This window comes from Chiloscyllium plagiosum, unplaced genomic scaffold, assembly GCF_037043375.1.
Source record: "Chiloscyllium plagiosum isolate Xiang-an unplaced genomic scaffold, Cpla_swu_hap1 HiC_scaffold_14, whole genome shotgun sequence".
NCBI classification, from domain to species: Eukaryota; Metazoa; Chordata; class Chondrichthyes; order Orectolobiformes; family Hemiscylliidae; genus Chiloscyllium; species Chiloscyllium plagiosum.
Genome location: NW_028270152.1, coordinates 40,670,779 through 40,694,376, shown reverse-complemented (window position 1 = coordinate 40,694,376; position 23,598 = coordinate 40,670,779). Strand labels below are relative to the sequence as shown.

General features: G+C 41.6%; 1 protein-coding gene across 5 annotated transcripts in view; it reads left to right on the top strand.

The window, feature by feature from the left end:
- Nucleotides 1–23,598, top strand: part of LOC122559039 (protein FAM107B) — a 213,864-nt gene that overhangs the window by 187,836 nt on the left and 2,430 nt on the right. For all 5 annotated transcript variants that reach the window (XM_043708195.2, XM_087994362.1, XM_087994363.1 and 2 more), the window contains 2 exons: nucleotides 2,595–2,769; nucleotides 22,197–22,353. In XM_043708195.2, coding sequence (XP_043564130.1) covers nucleotides 2,595–2,769; nucleotides 22,197–22,353 — 332 coding nt within the window. The remainder of the gene's footprint in view (nucleotides 1–2,594; nucleotides 2,770–22,196; nucleotides 22,354–23,598) is intronic.

Below are 23,598 nucleotides of genomic sequence, written 5' to 3'. Positions count from 1 at the left end.
AAGACCTGCACAACTTCAAGCCTGCTGATGAAAGCAGGCACGAGCTTGGGGACAATGTCCAGTAGTTTTATTTTAAATTTGCGTGTGCACCTCCTGTTCTATTATTTCACACTGTTTGCATGTTACTGTACTCTTTTGAGATACATGCTCATCATATCATCACCACACCATAGCATAATCTGAGGGTATACTCCAGTTCAGTTAACAGCTTCTGGGCTCGGGTATGCTGGAAAACCGAGCCAAAACCGTCATGTGGAGCTGGGCTGAGATCTCAATGCCAAGTGGAGATGAGACCTCCTCACTGGGCCATTTGAAGACCCAAAATCCACCTCTAAAGCAAGTACCTCCATGCCAAGCTGTGATTTCCACGCTGAGACCAGACTTTCATACCAGGCTGCTGGAATATCCAAAGCCTCCAAAGACTACCTCTATGATGGGACAAGAATGCCACTCCAGGCTGAGACTGCCTTTCCTAGACAAGACCGCCACACCGGGAAACCACGCCTGCACCGGGAGAAAATCCCTTCCACCAAAGTTACTAAAAGATTGGAAATACTTTTTTAAAAAGTATAAGGAGAAAAGTAAAGCTCTGGGCTCCTCCACTGATGAGCCCACATGTTGTACTTCATTACAAATGGTCGTGTAAACATTGCTGCACAAAGTACAATATCTTGCTGGAGACAAAATAAATCACATCACTCCATCCTGTCTGGCACACACTGAGGGTCATTTTGACTTTGGCTGCTGATGTAAAGTGGGCAATATCGATTTAACTCCCTGTTATACACTATCACCCAATGATCATTTCCATTACATTCAGCTACTAAGTTACTCCCTAATTGTATATGAGCTCTCATGTTGTCTAATATAAGAATGTATTTCACATTTGAAGATTGCCTTTGGAATGTAGTGGTAAACACACCAGAAAATACAAATAGTCCTTCACCAGTGCAGGTATTCCATTATTGCAGATCTCTGGTACACCTTCAGTGTGGCAAAGCTTTTTAACACCAGAAAGATATTGTCTTGTTGGTCACATCCAGTTTCGGGCCTTGTGCAAAATCAGATGATTTCCTTGGGTTAATGTCTTTTTTATTAAAATCTCTATCCAGAGGAAATGTGGATCATGTTGAAGTTGTGATCAGTGGTGTGCCACAAGGATCGGTGCTGGGTCCACTGCTTTTCATCATTTATATAAATGATTTGGATGTGAACATAGGAGGTATTGTTGGTAAGTTTGCAGATGGCAATAAGATTGAAGGTGTAGTGGACAGCAAAGAATGTTACCTCAGAGTACAATGGGATTACAATGAGTTTAATTTAGAGCATTGAGTATAGGAGTTAGGAGGTCATGTTGTGGCTGTACAGAACATTGGTTAGGCCACCTTTGGAATGTGGCATGCAGTTTTGGTCTCCTTCCTATCCTTCAAGTTATGAAACTTGAAAGGATTCTGTAAAGGTTTACAAGGATGTTGCCAGGGTTTAGAGGATTTGACCTATAGGGAGAGGCTGAATAGACTGGGGCTGTTTTCCCTGGAGTGACTGAGGCTGACCTTTATAGAGGTTTATAAAATCATGAGGGGTTTGAAAGGATAAATAGACAAACTCTTTTCCCTGGGGTGGGGGAGTTCAGAAGTAGAGGACATAGGTTTAGGGTGCGAGGGCAAAGCTATAAAAGGGACCTAAGGGGCAACATTTCCACAAAGAGGGTGGTGGAAATAACCTGCCAGAGGATGTGGTGGAGGCTGGTACAATTACAGCATTTAAAAAGCGGCTGGATGGATATATGAATAGGAAGGGTTTGGAGGGAAATGGGCCATGTGCTGGCAAATGGGACTAGATTAGGTTAGGATATCTGATCAGCTTGGACAAGTTGGACCGAAGGGTCTGTTTCCGTGCTGTACATCTCTATGACTCCATGTCTCAATAAGCTGAAGCAGCATTCCATTCCTTGTGGTCACTCTGCAATTGCTATTCAAAAGCAGTCTTCTTCAACAGCCACTAAAATGTACTTGAGAGTTCCTGGTTTCCAGCTTCACTCTGAGATAAATGACTGTGTTTGTTATCTGATGTGTTATGGTAGTTTGCAGTTTGTATCAATATGGTAAGCTAATATATGAAAGAATGCACTAAATCTTATCTTTTCTTTACTCAGCGAGTCGTGAGTTCATGGAATGCCCTGCCAGTAGCAGTGGTAGACTCTCCCTCTTTATGGGCATTTAAACGGGCATTAGATAGGCATATGGAGGATAGTGGGCTAGTGTAGGTTAGGTGGGCTTGGATCAGCGCAACATCGAGGGTCAAAGGGCCTGTACTGCGCTGTATTTTTCTATGTTCTATGTTCAGTACTGGCAAGAAATCTGAAGAACACAATGAAACTAGGAACATTAAAAATGAACTAGCACTTTTGGATGTGAGCTTCAATTATTTGGTGCCATGCAACAGTTATTAAACAAGGCATTATCTCCTGCAAACAATTGTACAGGGAAAATCATTGCTGTGCTAATGATGATTTACAGACATCCATCCCTTCTCTAAATTGGGTTGACAGTTTATTTTTGTTGACAATGTTAACCTAATTATCTTCTCTCTAGCCTCCATGTACTCTGAAAGGCACAGCAATCCCTCGGAGATCAGAAGCCTCATGGCTGAACCTGATTACTTTGATGATAATCCCGAGCTCATCAGGCCTAAGAAGCTTCTCAATCCAGTCAAAGCCTCTAGGAGTCACCAAGAACTGCATCGAGAACTCCTCATGAACCAGAAACGGTGAGGGAACTATGAAGTGTATCACCTTAATTTCATTCTGCACTGTTTTACTAAATTATATTGAGACGGTGAATCTTACAGTAGATTTAGGGATCTAACAGGCGATAGGAGACTATTATTTGGAACCAATATTACTTCCTTTTTTTTTAAAACAGAAACAAAGAAATGCATAAAAGTGGATAAATCCCCAGGACCTGATCAGGTGTACCCTAGAACTCTGTGGGAAGGTAGGGAAGTGATTGCTGGGCCTCTTACTGAGATATTTGTATCATCGATACATCGATAGTCACAGGTGAGGTGACGGAAGACTGGAGGTTGGCTAATGCGGTGCCACTGCTTAAGAAAGGTGGTAAAGACAAGCCAGGGAACTATAGACCGGTGAGCCTGACGTCGGTGGTGGGCAAGTTGTTGGAGGGAATCCTGAGAGACAGGATATACATGTATTTGGAAAGGCAAGGACTGATTAGGGATAGTCAACATGGCTTTGTGCGTGGGAAATCATGTCTCACAAACTTGATTGAGTTTTTTGAAGAATGAACAAAAAGGATTGATGAGGGCAGAGTGGTGGGCGTGATCTATATGGACTTCAGTAAGGCATTCGACAATGTTCCCCATGGGAGACTACTTAGCAAGGTTAGATCTCAAGGAATACAGGGAGAACTAGCCATTTGAATATAGAACTGGCTCAAAGGTAGAAGACAGCGGGTAGTGTTGGAGGTTGCTTTTCAGACTGGAGGCCTGTGACCAGTGGAATGCCACAAGGATCGGTGCCTGGTTCCACCACTTTTCGGCATTTACGTAAATGATTTGGATGTGAGCCTAAGAGGTATAGTTAGTAAATTTACAGATGACACCAAAATTGGAGATGTAGTGGACAGCAAAGAAGGTTACCTCCAGATTACAACAGGATCTTGATCAGGTGGGCCAATGGGCTGAGAAGTGGCAGATGGAGTTTAATTTAGATAAATGTGAGGTGCTGCATTTTGGAAAGCAAATCTTAGCAGGACTTATACACTTAATGGTAAGGTCCTAGGGAGTGTTGCTGAACAGAGACCTTGGAGTGCAGGTTCATAGCTCCTTGAAAGTGGAGTCGCAGGTAGATAGGATACTGAAGGAGGTGTTTGGTATGCTTTCCTTTATTGTTTAGAATATTGAGTACAGGAGTTGGGAGCTGAAAATGTGTTGCTGGAAAAGCGCAGCAGGTCAGGCAGCATCCAAGGAGCAGGAGAATCGACGTTTCGGGCATAAGCCCTGAAGAAGCCCTTGGATGCTGCCTGACCTGCAGCGCTTTTCCAGCAACACATTTTCAGCTCTGATCTCCAGCATCTGCAGTGCTCACTTTCTCCTACAGGAGTTGGGAGGTCATGTTGTGGCTGGACAGGACATTGGTTCGGCCACTGTTGGAATATTGCATGCAATTCTGGTCTCCTTCCTATCGGAAAGATGTTGTGAAACTTGAAAGTGTTCAGAAAAGGTTTACAAAGATATTACAAGGGTTGGAGGATTTGAGCTATAGGGAGAGATTGAATAGTCTGGCAGTTTTCACTGGAATGTCATGATCTTATAGAGGTTTACAAAATCATGAGGGGTATGGTTGAATGAATAGACAAAGTCTCTTCCCTGGGGTGTGGGTGGGGTCCAGAACCAGAGGACATAGGTTTAAGGTGAGAGGGGAAAGATATAAAAGAGACCAAGGGGCAACATTTTCATGCAGGGGGTGGTACATGTATGGAATGAGCTGCCAGTGAAAGTGATAGAGGCTGGTACAACTGCACCATTTAAAAAAACCTCTGGATGGGTATATGAATAGGAAGGGTTTGGAGGGATATGGGCCAGCTGCTCGCAAGTGGGACTAGATTGCGTTAGGATATCTGGTCGGCATGGACAAGTTGGACCGAAGGGTCTGTTTCCGTGCTGGACATCTCTATGACTCTGACTCTAATCAAAGTTGGAGATGTGCCCAGCAACTGTGTAATTCTATAGCAAACCGTTCAGCGTAAACTTTACCAGAGAGAGTATGTGGAGTTTGTGCTCTTCAATTTGGAAAGTGAAGATGTAAAATGAGGAAATGCTGTTAGTCAGTGTTCAACCTGTGACCTTTGATTTCTTTCATTTACTTATACGATTTGGAATTAAAGTATTAAAAACCAAAGGAACAGAATGTTTTGATTACCTTAATATAAAAAGAATAGCAAGTTATGTAATAAATTGTATTTTATATAATACCACAAGGAAAATTTGGGATTATTTAAAATATTTATTTTTGCCTTACCTGATTTTCTGATTTATTGTGCCGTATACACATACCTTCTAAAAAGATTCTTTTGATAGGATATGACCAGCTCACTTGCCGTCAAGGTGATAATGAGCTGCTATCTTCACTTGCTGCCATAGATGTCCTTTTGGTTCATCCAGAGGGGAAAGGATCTCCCAGGTTTTTGATCCTGCAACTTTGCAAGAATGGCAATATAGTTCCAAGTCAGGCTGGTATAAGGTTTGGAGTATAGCTTGCAGGTGGTGATATTCCCATGCATCTGCTACACTTATCCTTTTTGATGGTAGAGATTGCAGGTTTGGAAGGTGCTGCTTAAAAGGCTTAAAAGGCAGTGCATCTTGTATCTAATTGGGTGCTGCCACTGTGCATTGGTGTTGGATTTTGGGAATGGGGTGTCAATCAAGCAAGCTGTGTAATCCCAAAAGGTTTGAAAAATGGGGTGCTGGAAAAGCACAGCAAGCCAGGCAGCATCCGAGGAGCAGGAGAATTGATATTTCGGGCATAAGCCATTCCTGAAGAATGGCCTGCTGTGTTTTTCCAGCATCACATTTTTCACCTCTGGTATCCAGCATCTGCGGTCCTCACTTTGTCCTAATCCCAAAAGGTGCCAAGCTTTGAGTGTTGGTGGAGCTGGACTTAACCAGGTGGTGGATAGTATTCCACCAGAATATTCAGATCAAACTTCTGAATTACGGCTAGTTGATTTTGCAGGGTTTGGGAAGCTTCGACTTCTTCACTTTAGAATTCCTAGCCTCTGTCTATAGTCGACATTTTATCTTATAAACATAGTATTTATATAGCTGATCGAGTTCAATTTCTAGTCAATGGTAACCCCCAGGATGATATTAGCAGGGGGGGAGGGGGGGTTCAATGATATCTATGCAGTTGAATGTCAAGAGGAGAGTGTTTCTTGGAGATGGTCATTGCCTATCAATTATGGGATAAAATCTAAATGTTGTCTGGGCTTTGCTGTGGTTGGTATGGACTACTTCATTATCTGAGGAGTGGTGAATGATGCTGAACATTGTACAATATAAGCAAAATTTCCCACCTTTGGTCTTATAATAGTGGGAAGGACATTGAAGCACCTGCAGATGTTTGGGTGTAAGTTACACCTCAAATGAACTGCAGCAATGTCCTGTGTTTGTAGTAATTGTCCTCTTACATCTTTCATTGTATGAGGTATGAATTCAATTCAGATGGGTTTTCCCTCTGATTTATATCAACTTCAGTTTTTCTGGGGCTCCTTGGCACCATACTTGAATCGAATGCCAATTATTGAAGCCTCCATCTGACCCAGGATATTGTGAGGAGAATCTTGTGATGCAGTCCTTCCTTTCTGGGTTCCTGTCCAATCCATTGTGAGCAATTTTGGGCCTCATCCTTCAGGAAGAATGTTCTGGCCCTTGAGCGGGTGCAAAGGAGGTTCACAAGAATGATCACAGGAATGAAAGGTTTAACATATGAGGAATATTTAAAGGCTCTAGGTCTATACTCAATGGAGTTTAGAAGGATGAGGGGGGGAATCTGATTGAAACTTTCAGAATACTGAACTGAATGGACATTGGGAAGATGTTTTCATTGGCAGGAGAGGTGAAGACCCAAGGGCACAGCCTTAGAGTAAAGGAAAGAACTTTTAGAACAGAGATAAGGAGAAACTTCTTCAGCCAGAAAGTGGTGACTCTATGAAATTCATTGCCACTGACGGCTGTGGAGGACAGGTCATTGAGTATATTTAAAACAGAGAAAGATATGTTTCTGATTGCCAAGGGGGAGAAATAGGGTTGAAAAACCTATCAGAGCTTAAAAATGTGTTGCTGGAAAAGTGCAGCAGGTCAGGCAGCATCCAAAGAGCAGGAGAATCGGGAATGGGCTGAAGAAGGGCTTATGCCCGAAACGTCGATTCTCCTGCTCCTTGGATGCTGCCTGACCTGCTGTGCTTTTCCAGCAATACATTTTTAAGCTCTGATCTCCAGCATCTGCTGTCCTCACTTTCTGGCAGAGCAGACTCAATGGGACTAATGGCCTAATTTTCACTCCTGTGTTTTACAGATTGGGTTCGAGCTCTGTGCCTGGATCAGTAAGTCAGTGGGAATTATCCGAGTTCCCCAGTGGATCAACTGGTAGAAAGTATGTTTCCCATTGGTGCATAATAAAGGGTCATCACACTCTCATCTCTCCCTCAAGTGCAGTTGTTTTGTCCATTATTGGACTAAGACTGTAATGGGGTTGGAAGTCAAATGACTCTAACAGAACCCTAATTGGGCTTCGGTGAGCAAATTATTGCTGTGTGCGTTGCACTTGATGGCACTGTCAAAACCCTTTCCATCAGTAGTAGACTGATGCGGTGGCCGAATCTGATTTGCCCTGCTTTTTTGCTGAGAGGACATAGTTAGATGATTTTCCATATTGTCAGGTAGATGCTTGTGTTCGAGCTGTATGAAAACAGTTTGGCTGGGGGTGAGGGGAGGTGACGTGACAGGTTGTGGAGCACCATTCTTCAGTACTGCTGTATCAGTTGTAATACAGCTGGGCTGTTGTCAGGGTCCATAACCTCAGCAGTATCCAGTGCCCTCAGCTGTTCCTGGATGTCATGTGCAGTGAATTAAATTGACTGAAGGCTGCCATCTGAGATACTCTAGACCTAGAGACCAAGATGAATCATCCAATTGGTACTTCTGTCTGAAGATTATTGTAAATGCTTCAGTTTTGTCTTTTGCACTGATGTGCTGGGCTCGCCCATTGTTGTGGGTGAGGACATTTGTAGAGCTTTCTCCTCCAGCTCCATCACCATTCACAACTGGATATGTCAAGTCTTCAGAGGTAAGGTCAGACTCACTGGTTGTGAAATTGTTTAGATCTATTTGTCTCTTGCTGCTTATGGTGTTTAGCATACAAATAGTCCTAATTTGTTACTTAACCAATACTTCAGTTTTAGGTATGTATGGTGCTGCTCCCTCTTACATTTCTCGTTGAGGCAGGGTTTATCTTGTATTTTGATGATAATGGTAGACTAGGGTATACTCCAGGTCATACGGTTACATTGTGGTTGAATACCATCTATTGGCTCACAGCACCTCGTAGGGGTCCAGTCTTAAACTGCTAGGTTTGTTATTCATCTCATTTGACGTGGTGGCAATATCATATAAGACAGTAGTCAATGAAAAGATGAGTTTCCACAAGGACTACATGGTGATCACTCTGTGACATACAGATCGATAAGAATAATGCTTAGTAGGTTACACTCTTGTTGCCTTCTTCACCACTTGCCACATACCCAGTCTAGCAGCTTGTCCTCTTAAGACCTGGGTCATTAATGTGCACCCAAACTACTCTTGGTGATGGACATTGAAATCCCCACGCAGTGTGTACACTGTGCTCTTACCACCCTCAGTGCTTTTTCCAATTGGTATTCAATACAATGGAGTATTGATTCATCAGTTGAGGTGGTGGAGGAGAGGGGAGTAGGCTGAGGAGGAAGATTGTAATCAGCAGGAGGTTTCCTTACCCATGTTTAGCCTGGTGCCATGAGACTTTGTGGAATGCAGAGTGTACTTTGAGAACTCTCAGAAACCTCTGCCAGTGGCTCAGTCCTCACAGTTGGACAGAACACCCTCCAAGAAGATCACGGCAATGAACATTGCCGATTGCATCATGTTCACCCAATCATAGTTTATCAGGCTATTGCTTGACTTGCCTGTTATCCAGCTGTTTTCAATTTTGGCAGACACCTTCAGATACAAGTACAAAAAATGTCATGAGGTGAATACAATGGGTATGCCCTTCATGTTTCCTGTGGGTGCTACATATATTCAGTCTGGTTTTATTGTTTTGTTACTTTCTTGTAGCAGTTTAGTACAGCTAAGTGATTTGCTAGGGCATTTGAGAGTCAACCACTACACTGTGGGTCTGAAATCACATGTAGAACAGGCTAACAAAGCACAGCGGATACCCTTCCATAAAGGACCTCCGTGAAAGAGATCTTTGTTCTTTATGACAACCAATAATAGTTTTGTGGTATCATTACTGAGAATAGCTTTCAAATCCAGACATTTATTTGAATGAATGGATTAATTAGTTAATTGAATTTGGATTCCGTCGCTGATATGGTAGAATCTTAACCCATACCTCCAGGGCATTGACCATAGTCCAGGGACTATGCCTAACCCTAATCTATCTCCCCAAATGAAATGATTCAGAATGCACATTTTTTGTTTAGTATAAATAAGACCTGGGACTGTAAGTAAGTGTTGAATAAGAAATGTTATTTGAGATGAGCTATCTCTAGTAAATAGTCAATCAAATTCATTGCAACTGGCACAATGGGGTCAAATGCTTGTAACTAAAATCCTTTTAGAACTAACAATGACTACTTTTTTTAATGCAAGAGAATTTTCTGTACAAATAGTAAGTGAAGTTTTCAAGAGAAGTGAATATTCTTAGTTTTCTGTTCCCCAGATTAGATTCTAACAGATGAAGACTGAGATAGGAAATCAAACCAGATTGAAATGAATGGCCAAGGAGGTTGGGGATTTGGCTGAAATTTGCCAACAAATAAGAGCTCAGGAAAGAGGTAAAGCAAATTGGGACTTTCCCCTTTTGTGGAGGGAAAGCATTTTACTGCTGCATGGTGTATCATTATTACAAAAACTGTGAGAGCTTTCACTTTCAACTAATTATAGAGTCCTAGAGATGTACAGCATGGAAACAGACCCTTCAATCCAACTCGTCCATGCCAACCAGAAATCCTAAACTAATCTAGTCCCATCTGTCGTCATCTACTCAGATAATTTACAGTGAGTTGCAGAATGTAATAGAAATGCCAGTGAAATATTGGCCTTTGTGTGCGGGTTTAGAATATCAAAGGAAAGATGCTTTCCTACAGCTTTGTAAAGCCTAAATTAAACAATGCCTGGTGTATAGTTCCAAACAATATACTGAAGAAAATATTATATTAGCCTTGGAAGGAATATAGGGCAAATTTTAAAGTTAGAGCCAGGCTATTCAAGAGAGAATTGGAAAACCATTCTTTCATTTGGTGGGAGATGTTTGAAAGTCTGTGGCACAGAAATCAGTATTTGTTGACTTTATCACTTTAAATCTGAAATCAATAATTTTTTTACAAGACAAGGTATGAAATTAAGGATTTATTGAATTGGGAAACACATTTATCATAATGGCTTTGTGTGGTTGAATGGCCTTTCTCAGGGCTGAATGCCCCACTATTAATCCTCTCATTCTGTCCATTATCTTTATTGTTCAATTCTTGGTTAATTCTCACTTATCTGTACATCCTGCCTTTCGATCCCAAACATCAACTTGGACATCCGCGGTTTAGCTGTGCTGCACATTCAAGTGCTTTTCCTATGGCTATTCTTCCACATTCAAACAGGTTGTAAATATTAGATGTAGTGACCACACAGCCCAGCCCTATATTGTCTGATGTTGATAGTGTTTTGGTAAAGCAGAAATGCTGCACTATATTGCTTTCACCAATTGGATTTCAAGATCCTGGGGATCCTTGTTTTCCTATAACATCCAGCCACTCCACTGATCAATTCCAATTTATAGACCAACCAATACCAGGAGACATTTAGCAGACATGAGGAACTTATCCAGGACAAAATAAAAAATTCAAAAGAGAAACCTCTCCAGAACTCTCCATGATTCTAAAATGATCCCCAGCTTTGATCTCCGTTGGAGACTTGAGGCCTGGCAAGAGACTGAAGGATTTTCCCACCAATAAAAACAAGAAGTAAATATTCTAGTATCAATGAGCAAGAGGTATGTGCGATCAGTTCTTGCCGGTGTGCTGCAGAGATTGGTGCTGGGTCCACTGGTTTTTGTCATATCTAAATGATTTGGAGGTGAATACAAGAGGTAAATCGGAGGTGTAGTGTACAGCAAAGAAGGTTACCTCAGCGGACAATAGGACCTTGGTTAGATGAGCTGATGGGCCAAGGACTTGCAGATGGATTTTAATAGAGATAAATGTGAAATGCTGCATCTTGGTAGGGCAAATCAGGGCAGGACTTGTACACTTAAATAGTAGGCCCTGGGGAGCATTGCCGAACAAATAGACTTTGAAGAGCAGGTTCATATTTCCTTGGAAGTGGAGTTCCAGATAGACAGGGTAGTAAAGGAGGTAAAAACAATGACTGCAGATGCTGAAAACCAGATTCTGGATTAGTGGTGCTGGAAGAGCACAGCAGTTCAGGCAGCATCCGAGGAGCAGTAAAATCGACGTTTCGGGCAAAAGCCCTTCATCAGGAACGGTAAAGGAGGTGTTTGGTTTGCTTGCCTTTATTGATCAGTGCATTGAGTTTAGCAGTTGGGAGGTCGTGCTGCAGCCATGTAGGACATTGGTTAGGCCACTATGGAATACTGTTTGCAATACTGCTGTACCAGCTATAGGAAGGATGTTGGTTCAGAAAAGAGTTACAAGGATATTGCCTGGGTGGAGAGTTTGAGCTATAGAGAGAGGCTGAATAGGCTGGGGCTATTTTCTCTGGACTGTTGGAGGCAGAGGGGTGACCTTAAGAGGTTTATACAATCATGTGGGGCAATCATAAATAGGGTGAATGGTCAAAGTCTTTTCCCCAGGATGGGGTAGTCCAAAACCAGAGGATGTAGGTTTAAAAAAGAGGGGAAAGATTTAAACAGAACCTAAGGGGCAACATTTTCACATAGAGGGTGGTACGTGTATGGAATGAGCTGCCAGAGGAAATGATGGAGGCTGGTACAATTACAACATTTAAAAGGCATCTGGATGGGTACTTGAATAGGAAGGGTTTTGAGGGATATGAGCCAAATCTGGCAAATGGATTAGATTAATTTAGGATATCTGGACAGGTTGGACTGATGGTTCTGTTTCTGTGCTGTACATCTCTATGGCTGTATGACTGTCAGCCAGCTCAATTGGTTGGCAGCTCTCTGTGAGAGTCTTGCTGCCAGTGGAGGGTGCAGGTCCCTGCAGAAGTTTGTTTAACGCATCCACAACCCAATACAGTGGATCTATAACTGGCCAGTTGGTTGACTGTGGACTTCTCTTCTGGGGTTGGGGGAGAGAAGGCACAAGCCATAGAACATAGAACATTACAGCGCAGTATAGGCCCTTCGACCCTCAGTGTTGCACGGAACTATGAAGCCCATCTAACCTACATTATCCCATTCTCGTCCATATGCCTATCCAATGATTTCAATGCCTTTAAAGTTAATGAGTCTACAACTGTTGCAGGCAGTGTGTTCCATGCCCCTACTACTCTGAGTAAAGAAACTATCTCTGACATCTGGCCTATATCTATCATCCCTCAATTTAAAACTACGTCCCCTCATGCTAGCCATCGCCATCCGAGGAGAAAGGCTCTCACTGTCCAACCTATCTAACCCTCTGATTATCTTATACGTCTCAATTAAGTCACGTCTCAACCTTCTTCTCTCTAATGAAAACAGCCTCAAGTCCCTCAGCCTTTCCTCGTAAGACCTTCCCTCCATACCAGCCAACATCCTAGAAAATCTCCTCTGAACCCTTTCCAAAGCTTCCACATCCTTCCTATAATGCGGTGACCAGAACTGTATGCAATATTCCAAATGTGGCCGCACCAGAGTTTTGTACAGCTACAGCATGTCCTCATGGCTCCGAAACGCAATCCCTTTACTAATAAAAATTAACACACCATATGCCTTCTCAACAATCCTATCAACCAGGGTGGCAACTTTCAAGGATCTGTGTACCTGGACACTTCAGATCTCTCTGCTCATTTACACTACCAAGAATCTTACCATTAAGATCTCTCTGCATTCCTGTTACTCCTTCCAAAGTGAATCACCTCACACTTTTCTGCAATAAAGTCCATTTGCCACCTCCTCAGTCCAGCTCTGCAGCTTATCTATGTCCCTCTGTAACCTGCAACATTCTTCGTTACTAACCACAACTCTACCGACCTTGGTGTCATCCGCAAATTTAATAACCCATCCTTCTACATCCTCATCCAGGTTGTTTATAAAAATGACAAACAACAGTGGACCCAAAACAGATCCTTGTGATACACCACTAATAACTGAACTCCAGGATGAATATTTCCTATCAACCGCCACCCTCTATCTTCTTTCAGCTAGCCGATTTCTGATCCAAACCACTAAATCACCCTCAATCCCATGCCTCCGTATTTTGTGCAATAGCTTACCATGGGGAACCTTATCAAAGGCCTTACTGAAATCCATATACACCACATCAGCTGCTTTACCCTCACCCACCTGTTTGGTTGCCTTCTCAAAGAACTCAATAAGTTTTGTGAGGCACAACCTACCCTTCACAAAACTGTGTTGACTATCCCTAATCAATGTATTCCTTTCTGGATGATTATAAATCCCATTTCTTATAATCCTTTCCAACACTTTACCCACAACTGCAGTAAGGCTAACAGGTCTATAATTTCCAGGGTTGTCTCTACTCCCCTTCTTGAACAAGGGGACATTTGGTATCCTCCAGTCTTCTGGTACTATTCCTGTCGACAATGACGACATAAGGTTCAAAGCCAAAGGCTCGGCAATCTCCTCCCTGGCTTCCCAAAGAATCCTTGGATAAATCCTATCCGGTCCAGGGGACTTATCTATTTGTACACTTTCCAGAATTGCTAACACCTCCTCCTCGTGCACCTCAATCCCATCTAGTCTAGTAGCCTGTATCTCAGTATTCTCCTCAAGCACATTGTCTTTTTCTTGTGTGAATACTGATGAAAAATATTCATTTCGTGCTTCCCCTATCTCCTCTGATGCCATGCATAACTTCCCACTACTAGGCTTGATTGGCCCTAATCTTACTCTAGTCATTCTTTTATTCCTGATATACCTATAGAAAGCCTTAGGGTTTTCCTTGATCCTGTCCGCCAACAACTTTTCATGTTGCTCTTCTTACTCTCTCTTTAGGATCCATCCCTCTAAACTTTGGTAAGAGTAGTCAGATCGTGTCACCTTAATCTTGATAGAACCTTCTCTTTGGCCAGAAATGCATTTTATGAAACAGTGAACTGGCAGAATGCTTAGGTGCATGAGTTACTTAATAAGACCTTTGTATGCTTCATTGTGTGCTGGAACCAAAATAAATAGCCAGTCACGTTAACTACTGAGCAACAATTATTGAGTTAGTTGATTAGAAATCCCTCCATATAATTAAACAAAACACAAGAGTAGGTGTGGACTTCAGAGGCGGCTGGAAATAAGATTAGCAGATCGTTAAATAACAACTAATTTAAAAATACAACTCTCAAGTGATAAATGGCTTGAACAGTCAAAGTTTATCTTTGGTCAAGTTGCCACAAAGTTATTTGTTTCCCATTGTTCTAAGGAGTGAAAGAAGTTAAAAGTTTATTTTTGTTTTCAAAATCCTGGTAGTGGCCTTTATTGAATATGTTTCTGGTTTTGCAGTGACATGTACTTTGTATCTTCACCTTGTTTATATTGCCCTTTTACCTTGGAGTTTTGGTTTGATAATTAACAGGAACCCAGGGAAAAGAGTAAAAATGCACAGGTTCTCTTATTTGTCTTCAGAATAAACCTCTGTACTGAGCAGATGGTGAGCATGAAACCTTGGGCCAGATTTTCAAGGAGTGGCAATCTCTCTCAGGTTACCCCTCTGCCGCTTTTTCACATTAAGCAAGAGCTCTGCAGTTCTGACAGGAACAGGTTCATTCAGAAATGTGGAGCTGTGTTTTAAATCTGACAGGTCCTTTTAGTATAGGGTAGCCTTTAAGGGCTTATGCCCGAAACGTCGATTCTCCTGTTCCTTGGATGCTGCGCTTTTCCAGCAACACATTTTCAGCTCTGATCTCCAGCATCTGCAGTCCTCACTTTCTCCTCCTAGCCTTTATTTAACTGCAGTGATTCCCTCCAAATTCTCTGATTTAGATGTTCCAGAGGTTCCAGGGTTAGGGGAATTGCAAGTAGAATCTTCAATTCCTCAGAGAATGCCAGAGAATGTCTGTAAGTAACTAAACTAAAGAAGGAAAGGGGAAAACTATCTCCACGCTGAGTTCAGTAAGACACTGCCTTGTTTCTCTGGACATTATAATTTGTTGAAGGTTTTGGTGAACCAATCAATTCCCTAAGGCATTTATGGTATTTGTTGCCACTGCTCTCACAAAAATGTTCTCTATATTTTCAAGACATTCATTGATTTTGTTAGAGCTGACGACAGCCTCAAGCAAACTCCTTGATTGGCACAGCCAACACTGGGTAAATTAAATAGAGGTCAAACACATCAACGTGGTTAAAAATCAATCTGACTTAAAGGAGGCCCTACGTTTTAATCCAACTCCACTCTTCTATTGCTGTTGATATGGTTGCTGCTTTGTTTACCGTCAGATTAATGGATGCATCAGAAATCACACTGAGGAGAAACATCATAGGCTGCATTATGTTGACGGGGAGAAAGTGAGGACTGCAGATGCTGGAGATCAGAGCTGAAAATGTGTTGCTGGAAAAGCGCAGCAGGTCAGGCAGCATCCAAGGAGCAGGAGAATCGACGTTTCGGGCATGAGCCTTTCTTCAGGAATGGTCCTGAAGAAGGGCTCTTGCCTGAAACGTCGATTCTCCTGTTCCTTGGATGCTGCCTGACCTGCTGCACTTTTCCAGCAACACATTTTCAGCTGCATTATGTTGACCCAGTGCAGAAGCAGAATATCCTTCAGGTTGTAAATTTGCTCGCTGAGCTGGAAGACTTATTTTCAGACAATTCATCGCCATACTAGGTAACTTCATCAGTAAGCCTCTGGTAAAGTGTTGGTGTTACGTCCCGCTTTCTATTTATGTGTCTTGGTCCCTTAAGATGTAAGATATCATTTCTCAGAGGTTGGCAAATGGGATCCAAATCGATGTGTTTATTGATGAAGTTCTGGTTTGAATGTCAGGCCTCTAGGGATTCCCATACGTGTCTCTCTTTAGCCTGTCCTGGGATGGATGTGTTGTCCCAGTCAAAGTGGTGCCCTTCTTTCAAATTCTACTTTCAGTTGCCCAGTCTGTTCACTGTGCATTTACATTCACACAATTTAACCCTACCCATATTTCTTTCTTGCCCATTGGAAGGCGACTATTTCTTTGTTCACTGTCAACATTCAAGCCTTCCATTGCTTTCTTTTCCCCATTTCTCAACTCTCTTTTGCCCTCTCTAGCACTTCCAATACTAAGCCCATTAGTCACCCCAACCCCTGGTGCTTTCTTCAACTCTCTTCCATGGATTGATCACTCTCATATGGATTGGTAAAGTAGCATAGGTTTAATTTGTTGATAAATCTGTAACCAATTTTCTTAACAGATAAACTGATCGTTTTCAGTTATGGAGCAAATTCTATATATATCATTGGTCTAGCATGCTACCGGTTATGTAGTGTCATCTTGGTCTTGACTCATCATTGTACTCTGCTGTTAAAGGCATACAATCACATGTGAGATGCAGGAAAGGTTAACTTGGAGAAAGGAAAGCTGGGATAGATTATATTTTCATAGTAGAACTCTCTGACTCTGTAGCATCAGCAGTCCTCACTTTCTCTCAGCAGATGAAATTTTATGCAGGCAAGTTCTGAAGTACTCCAGATTGGCAGATAAAATAAATGACTATATGAACTGAACTGAAATAGTTCTGATTGGAATTTAGAAAGAGTCTAGAACTTAAAATTTGACGTGACAACACAGAACCACAATGAACAAAGGCAATGGAATAGAGGAACTATATAACCAAAAGAATGGAATGCAAGAGCAAAGCTTGATCAAATTGTGTATCCCTGCTGTGGTAGGATTGAAAGGAAACTCAGAAATAGGGGAGTATCAGAAACAACATGGGTAATCTGAGGAGTAATCTTTGTGATCTGAGCAGTCAGTATTGACCCCACACAACTGACCGTGTAGCATACTCCTCAATGCAGTAGAACATGGAGGATTCTTAACAAGGGAGACTAGGGAATGCCTGGATGTTGGACATCATGGATCTTATTTCAATTTATGCAGCACAATCCACATCATGCACATAAAGGAGAGATTGTAAATTCAGTGGGATTACTGAAATCTGTCTTCACCTCCCAGTAATACTCAAGAAAGATAACATCGCATGTGAGAGCATGTAGGTGAATGCTTACAGTTCAAGATGAATGGAATGAAACTCCTTGTTCTGGTGTCTTTGTAAGTTGTGGCCCACGGGTGATACTTGTAAAGTTACCAGTGATGAAATAATTGTGGTCAATCTGTAATGACTAAAGACATGGTCAAGATTAATGGTGGCCAGGATTTGTACCCTGCAGTGTTGGACACTGGGTATGCAGTTCACATGCAGAACAATACGACTATAGACAAAAACAGAAATTGCTGGAGAAACTCAGCAGGTCCAGCAGCACTTGTGGGGAAAACAAAAGAAAACAGAGTTCACATTTTGAGTCTGGGGGCACTTTGTAAGAACATTTTATTTTGTATCATTATAGATGTCTACACCCTGTTCTGTGTAAAGGCCTGATTAATGCAGTTCTCCATGAAGAGATATCACTCACAAGTGGAGCACATGTGCTGAAACAGAAAAAAAATACTTACCCCACCCATTCCAGGTGTGTTTGCAGCCATTGTCCATTTCCATCCATATATTTATAAATTGGACAAGGATGGAAGATGACTTCATTGAGTGAGTCACAGACATATCTTAGCAATCTGGCCACAAACCTTCATGTTACTTCCTCCCCTGCACTCCCTGTTAACTACATCAGTACAAAGCTTGTGTACACTCTTGCAGTGTATTCTTGGTAAGCTCTAATATTTACATCTTCATCTCCCAATATTACCTCATGAACCCCAGCTCTACAGCTTACACATGCTAACGATGGTGCTGCACTGTTTCCCCACACTCCATCAAAAGCATGGTGGTGGTGACTATCAATTTGCCACTTCTCACCTACAGTAACCCATGTCATTATTGTCTCCCACCCTTCATGGATTGAAGCAAAGTGCATCTGAGGACTCCTTGCTTGGTCTCTTAGTGCTAATTCACTTTGTGTCTATTTGAATGCTCCCAGTGTCTCTGCCTTGCCTTGTAATGTCTCGTTCAGAATGCACAGGTTCACCATATTTCTGTGTTGTCTTATCTTTTAGTTCAGACACAAAACCAAGCAGCTTGTCATGGTTGTCAGCAAAGATCAGTCAAAGGAGCAGAAGCTGCTGTGTATCATTGTTGCATCAATCTTACACTTAAACTTATTTGACAAACAAACTGAAGGTGTGTCATGCAAATGGCCCTGTCTCAAAGGCTAAAGCAAGTAGTCCTCACTCATATTAAGGAGGGAGAGCAGTCGTCACTTGAGGGGTGTCACCACAGTCTGTTAGGGGCAGTGTGTGATCTCACTCCAGGAGCATGGCCATGGTCAGTCAGCTGTTGGGACAGTCTGGGTCAGTCGTCCCATAACAATGTAGGTGACTGGGTCCCAGTCTTTCCTGCAGGTACATTGCATCCAGGCCTGAGATTCTTGGTAAGTCAGTCAGGGAACTGCACAGAAATTAGTCAGGGTCCAGTCACTTATATACATATGTCAGTCAGTGTACCAATTACAGAGGAACTTCAATTATCCAGCTGGGCATGGAGTATTTGATTTGGATAATCAAATGCCGGATAATCGAGGTTCCTCTGTAATAGCTTTCAGAGGTCTGTGCAGCAGTGATTAACATTACTGGAAAATTGGTGTCATAATGTGATGCTGATGTATTCTCAGAGCTGACCTCTGTGGACAAAGGGTGCAAGTGGTTGCACGCCCTGAGATATAGGGGACCACCTGGAGGTACCCACTCTAACTTTCATAACATGTATTGTCACTGTCCAGTTTCTTGTACCATGTGGGGAAAAAAGGAAATTAATAGAATTTAGGTGAGTTTGAGTACTAAGGAGATGCAAATTCCATTGGGCTGCATGTTGTGCTTCTGCTCCATTGCTGTGTTTCTATTGACTAATGTTTAATAGTTTTAGGGGCCATGTGACCAATTCAGAGCGGAGTAATAGAGTCATAGAGATGTACAGCATGGAAACAGACCCTTCAGTCCAACCTGTCCACGCCGACCAGATATCCCAACCTAATTTAGTCCCACCTGCCAGCACCCGGCTCATATCCCTCCAAACCTTCCTATTCATATACCCATCCAAATTCCTCTTAAATGTTGCAATTGTACCAGCCTCCAGTTTAGCCTTTCTTTATCTTTGCTGTTCAGTTAAGGATTTATAAACACTAGGGAGCCTGATGCCCAAGTTGGGGTGAATAACTTGTTTGTTGGCAAAGTGAATGAAGTAGTAACTCTCTGGCAGACATACAATGTCGTGGCACTCCATAAAATTTGCTCTATGAAATAAGAATCAAGTTTATTAAGAAATAAAATTAGTGAAATTCAAATACTTTCATTGATAACATTGGTCTAATTTAACTTGTCTATTCTGAAAATATTGGTTTAAAAACTTCTCACATTCTAAAATAGTGTTTGACAATGAGTTTGTAAATAAAATTGATAATGTTGCCTTTACCTTCCAGCTTAACAGCTGTATAACAAAGCAGGTAATTGCAAAACAAACATTGTGGGAAACATCAATATATGGTCAGATAATGACAAAAGCAGATCTAATACAATATCTTTACAATCAAGACAAACTATACTGTAACAGAGGTGATTCACTTTTAACAAAGTTAAAATGATATGCATTCTGGAAGTCTGAAATAAATAAAAACAGAAAATGTTGTTAATGATCAACAAGTGCAGCAGTACATGCAGAAAGAAAAAAGTTGGGTAAACATTTTGGGTCAACTACCTTTTCATCAGAACTGGAAAGATCAAAGAATGTAACTGACTTTAGGAAAGTACAACAGTGGGGAAAATGGCTGTGAAGGGGAAATGAGAATGAAGGAGAAAGGTTAGTAATTGGGTGGAAAGCAGGTGAGATTAAATAAGCAAAGCAATGTTGATGAAAGGCAATAAACAGGGGTAATTGGCCAAGTACAAAGATGAGTTTAGCGGAGACAAACAGTTATAGAAAATAGCACAAAAGGGAGAGGGAATGGGAAATCAGAGGAAAAAGCTGCTATGGTCTTGAATTGTGACAGATGAAAGGCAGATAGACCCCAGGTGGTGAACTGGAGTGTGTTCACAACACAGGAGCTAGCGCTCTACTGTGAAGCATGGCAGATGCACACTCAACACCGGTAACAGGAGGAGAATTTTAACAGGCATTCATGTTGATCTTAATCCATTTCCAAATCACAACTGCATCAGGCTAAACAAAAGCTGATGGGCTACTAAATTACTATGCACATTTTAGGAGTAGCAGGACAAAAAGGGCAACTCCTGAAGGGAAATCTGAGTGGATAAATTACAGGAAAGTACACAGTGTCTATTAAAACAAAGCAGAAATGAACCATCAAAATTCCAAACACGGGTCAGCATTTTGAAGACTACTCCCAAGGGCTTCTCCTGGATCTACTTGTGTTTCTTTGGCTCTGGCAACCTTTTATACATTTGTTTAAAATACACAACTCTTTTGTTGCAGGATTCAAGTTTCAAAGCAACATTTGATATCGTGTATGTGCAATGGCACTCCACTGATTGGTACAGCCATCCTCTGTTGTTAACATGGACAATAGAAAACGGATGGGTTGAAGAAGTTGTAAAACTGTTAAATTCAGTCAAAAAAGTGCCCAGGACATTTTTTTCCCCTTTTTTTTGTTGCTTTCCTCTCCTTTCCCACCACCAGCCCCGACTGGTAGACTGGGTATTTTACAAATCTTTGTTTCAATTATAACTAAAGTGGCAGAAAGGAAATGTGTTGGGAACGTCACAGACTTAGTTTTTGCTTTATGTTGAGCTTGTTGAGGTAAAAGTAATAGAGTTGTACAGCACGAAGCAGAACCCTCAGTCCAACTCATTCATACTAAGTAGACATCCCAATCTGACCAAGTCACATTTGGTCCTTATCCCTCGAAACCCTTCTTATTCATCTTCCTCTAACTCCAATTTGTTTTGAGGTGTTATAAAACAAGAGACAAGATATTAATCGGGGTACTGCACTTCACCCTTCAGCAGGGCTTGCAACATATTGATCATGGGTGACGATGGTTTCAATGCTTAAGTGATGCCCTACCAAGGTCAAATGGTCTCTTGACATGTGCAGCTTCACGTAAATAAAACTAATAAGTTGGGAAAAGGTAACAGACAAACATTAAGTATTTTCCTTCTGCAGAGGATCAATCGTGTATCACATTTAGAGAAATGAATGTTCCATTCAAATTTTAAACATTCGTTGTTTTTGATGCATGCACCTGAAACAATCATGGGAACAAATCTCATAAGTATAATGAAATTGTTTATCACAAAATACAAATTTACATTAAGTTACATCCAAGACAATTGGTAATCAGCGATCTACATGATACCAAAATATGTTATAATGTGACTCCTCTTTCAAACCCTTTCAGCTTACATTCCAGATGTACATGGAGAAAGAGATGACTGCACATGCCGGGGATTAGTCAAAAAAAGTGGCACCGGAAAAGCACAGCCGGTCAGGCAGCATCCGAGGAGCAGGAGAGTCGATGTTTCAAGCATAAGCTCTTTGTCAGGACCGAGCTGATGAAGAGCTTATGCTCGAAATGTCGATTCTCCTGCTCCTCAGATGTTGCCTGAATGGCTGTGCTTTTCCAGCGCCATACCTTTTGATTGCAGATGTACATGTTGAGTTGTTGGTTAACTGCTACTTATAGGAGTTTCCTGTTGGCATGTTTGCCTCTGAGGTTTGTTTGAATGCCTTAATGATTCATATTGGATTTTTTCAGAGATTTTCCTGAATGTTCAGTATTTTTGGTTGTGTATTTTTTCCCTCCATGGTAGAAGGAAGGACCAGTGGATGATCTTTTTGTGCACTTCATTTCTCTTTATTTTTGTAATCCAGACATATATTAGCTGTAATTTAAGAACATAAAAAGTATTATCTTGTAACTTACTCAATTATTCTGACTTGCATGTTTCTGAAGTGTCAGGAGCTCCAGATCCACATCAGTGTGACACCAGCAAAACCAGTAGAAGCAAAATTTGACTTTGATTTTCCATGGACAAAGCCACCAGAGATTTCAGTTAACATTTTTTGTTGCAGAGGTTTGGGTTCTGAAAACAAGCCAGAGCTACAGAGGGTGCTAGAATACAGGCGGAGAGATCAGCTGATTCGACAGAGAAAGGAGGAAGAGGAGGCACGGAAAATAAAATCTCCTTTTGAACTTCAGCTCCAAAAAAGACAGCAAAGATTAGAGCAGGTTTGTGTTGTATGTGCACCTTGCCTTTGAGAGAATTCTTTTTTTTAAGAGCTCCTGGGCTTTGTGTATTGAATGACTGACTGACACTGGCCTGCAATGTTTGCAAGCTGTTTGGTTTGCTGAATAACTTGAATGCTTTACTCTTTTAAGTAAACTAACTGACAATTAACCAAAGCTCATAATCAATTGACAATTAGATCATTATTATTAACATCTATTTGAACAAACAGATATTCTACAGAATTCTCAGTGTTTGTGTTGTGATTATCCTATTTTGCTATAGTTACTTGGGATTTATTAGCTTTTTAGGCGCAATCTTCTCCATAGTTGGCAATCACAAAAGATACCTGATGTAACCCCAAAAAGATTCCTAGGCACCATCCCCCGGGGTGTTCTAGGGCTATGTTTGAAGGGATAGGCCTGCTATCTAAAAGAACTATGCTGTGAAAGACCTGCTGTTAGCTGGTCCAATCTCTACATTAGGACTCCCAAATCTGATTTTCAGAGTGCTGACAATTAGACAATTTAATAGTCAAGGATTGCACGTCCATGAACTATGCGTCATTGCAATCCTAGTGGGACTTGGGATTCCTGGCATCTGCTGACTTTTTTTTCAAGCACCATGCATTAGTTACTTCTGATGTCAACAATTGAGACATGACAGTTTGAAGATGAAGCCAAGCGGATTATTTTCTTAAAATTGGTTCCTTCTCTTTCTGATGCTGACAGTTTAGTAACTGTACAGTTCATCTGTACAGCTTCATCTATGGTGGCATTAACCAAACCAACCTTAGTGATGAACATTGTGTTCCTCAATGTTTTGTATCCATGGTTCCTTTAATGATTTCTGAAAGTGATATTCAACATTGGGGAGTTATGCTTTATCAGCATTACTGAAACATTAATTGAGATGGGTGGGACAGGAGATTAGATTACTTACAGTGTGGAAACAGGCCCTTCGGCCCAACAAGTCCACACCGACCCGCCAAAGCGCAACCCACCCAATCCCCTACATTTACCCCTTTACCTAACACTTTTTAAAGATGAAACGTGAGGATTACACATTAATCTGCACAAAGTTCCAGCGTCAACTTCCAAAATTGTCAGAGCCATTCCTACCTGACTGTTTATCATTGTAAGCCCATCTCTATTACATATATCTCCCTGGTGGGAGCAGGACATATCCAAAGTTGTCCCCGAGTGCACCCATGGCGGTCTGTAGCAATGCTGATTAGTCTGTGTGAC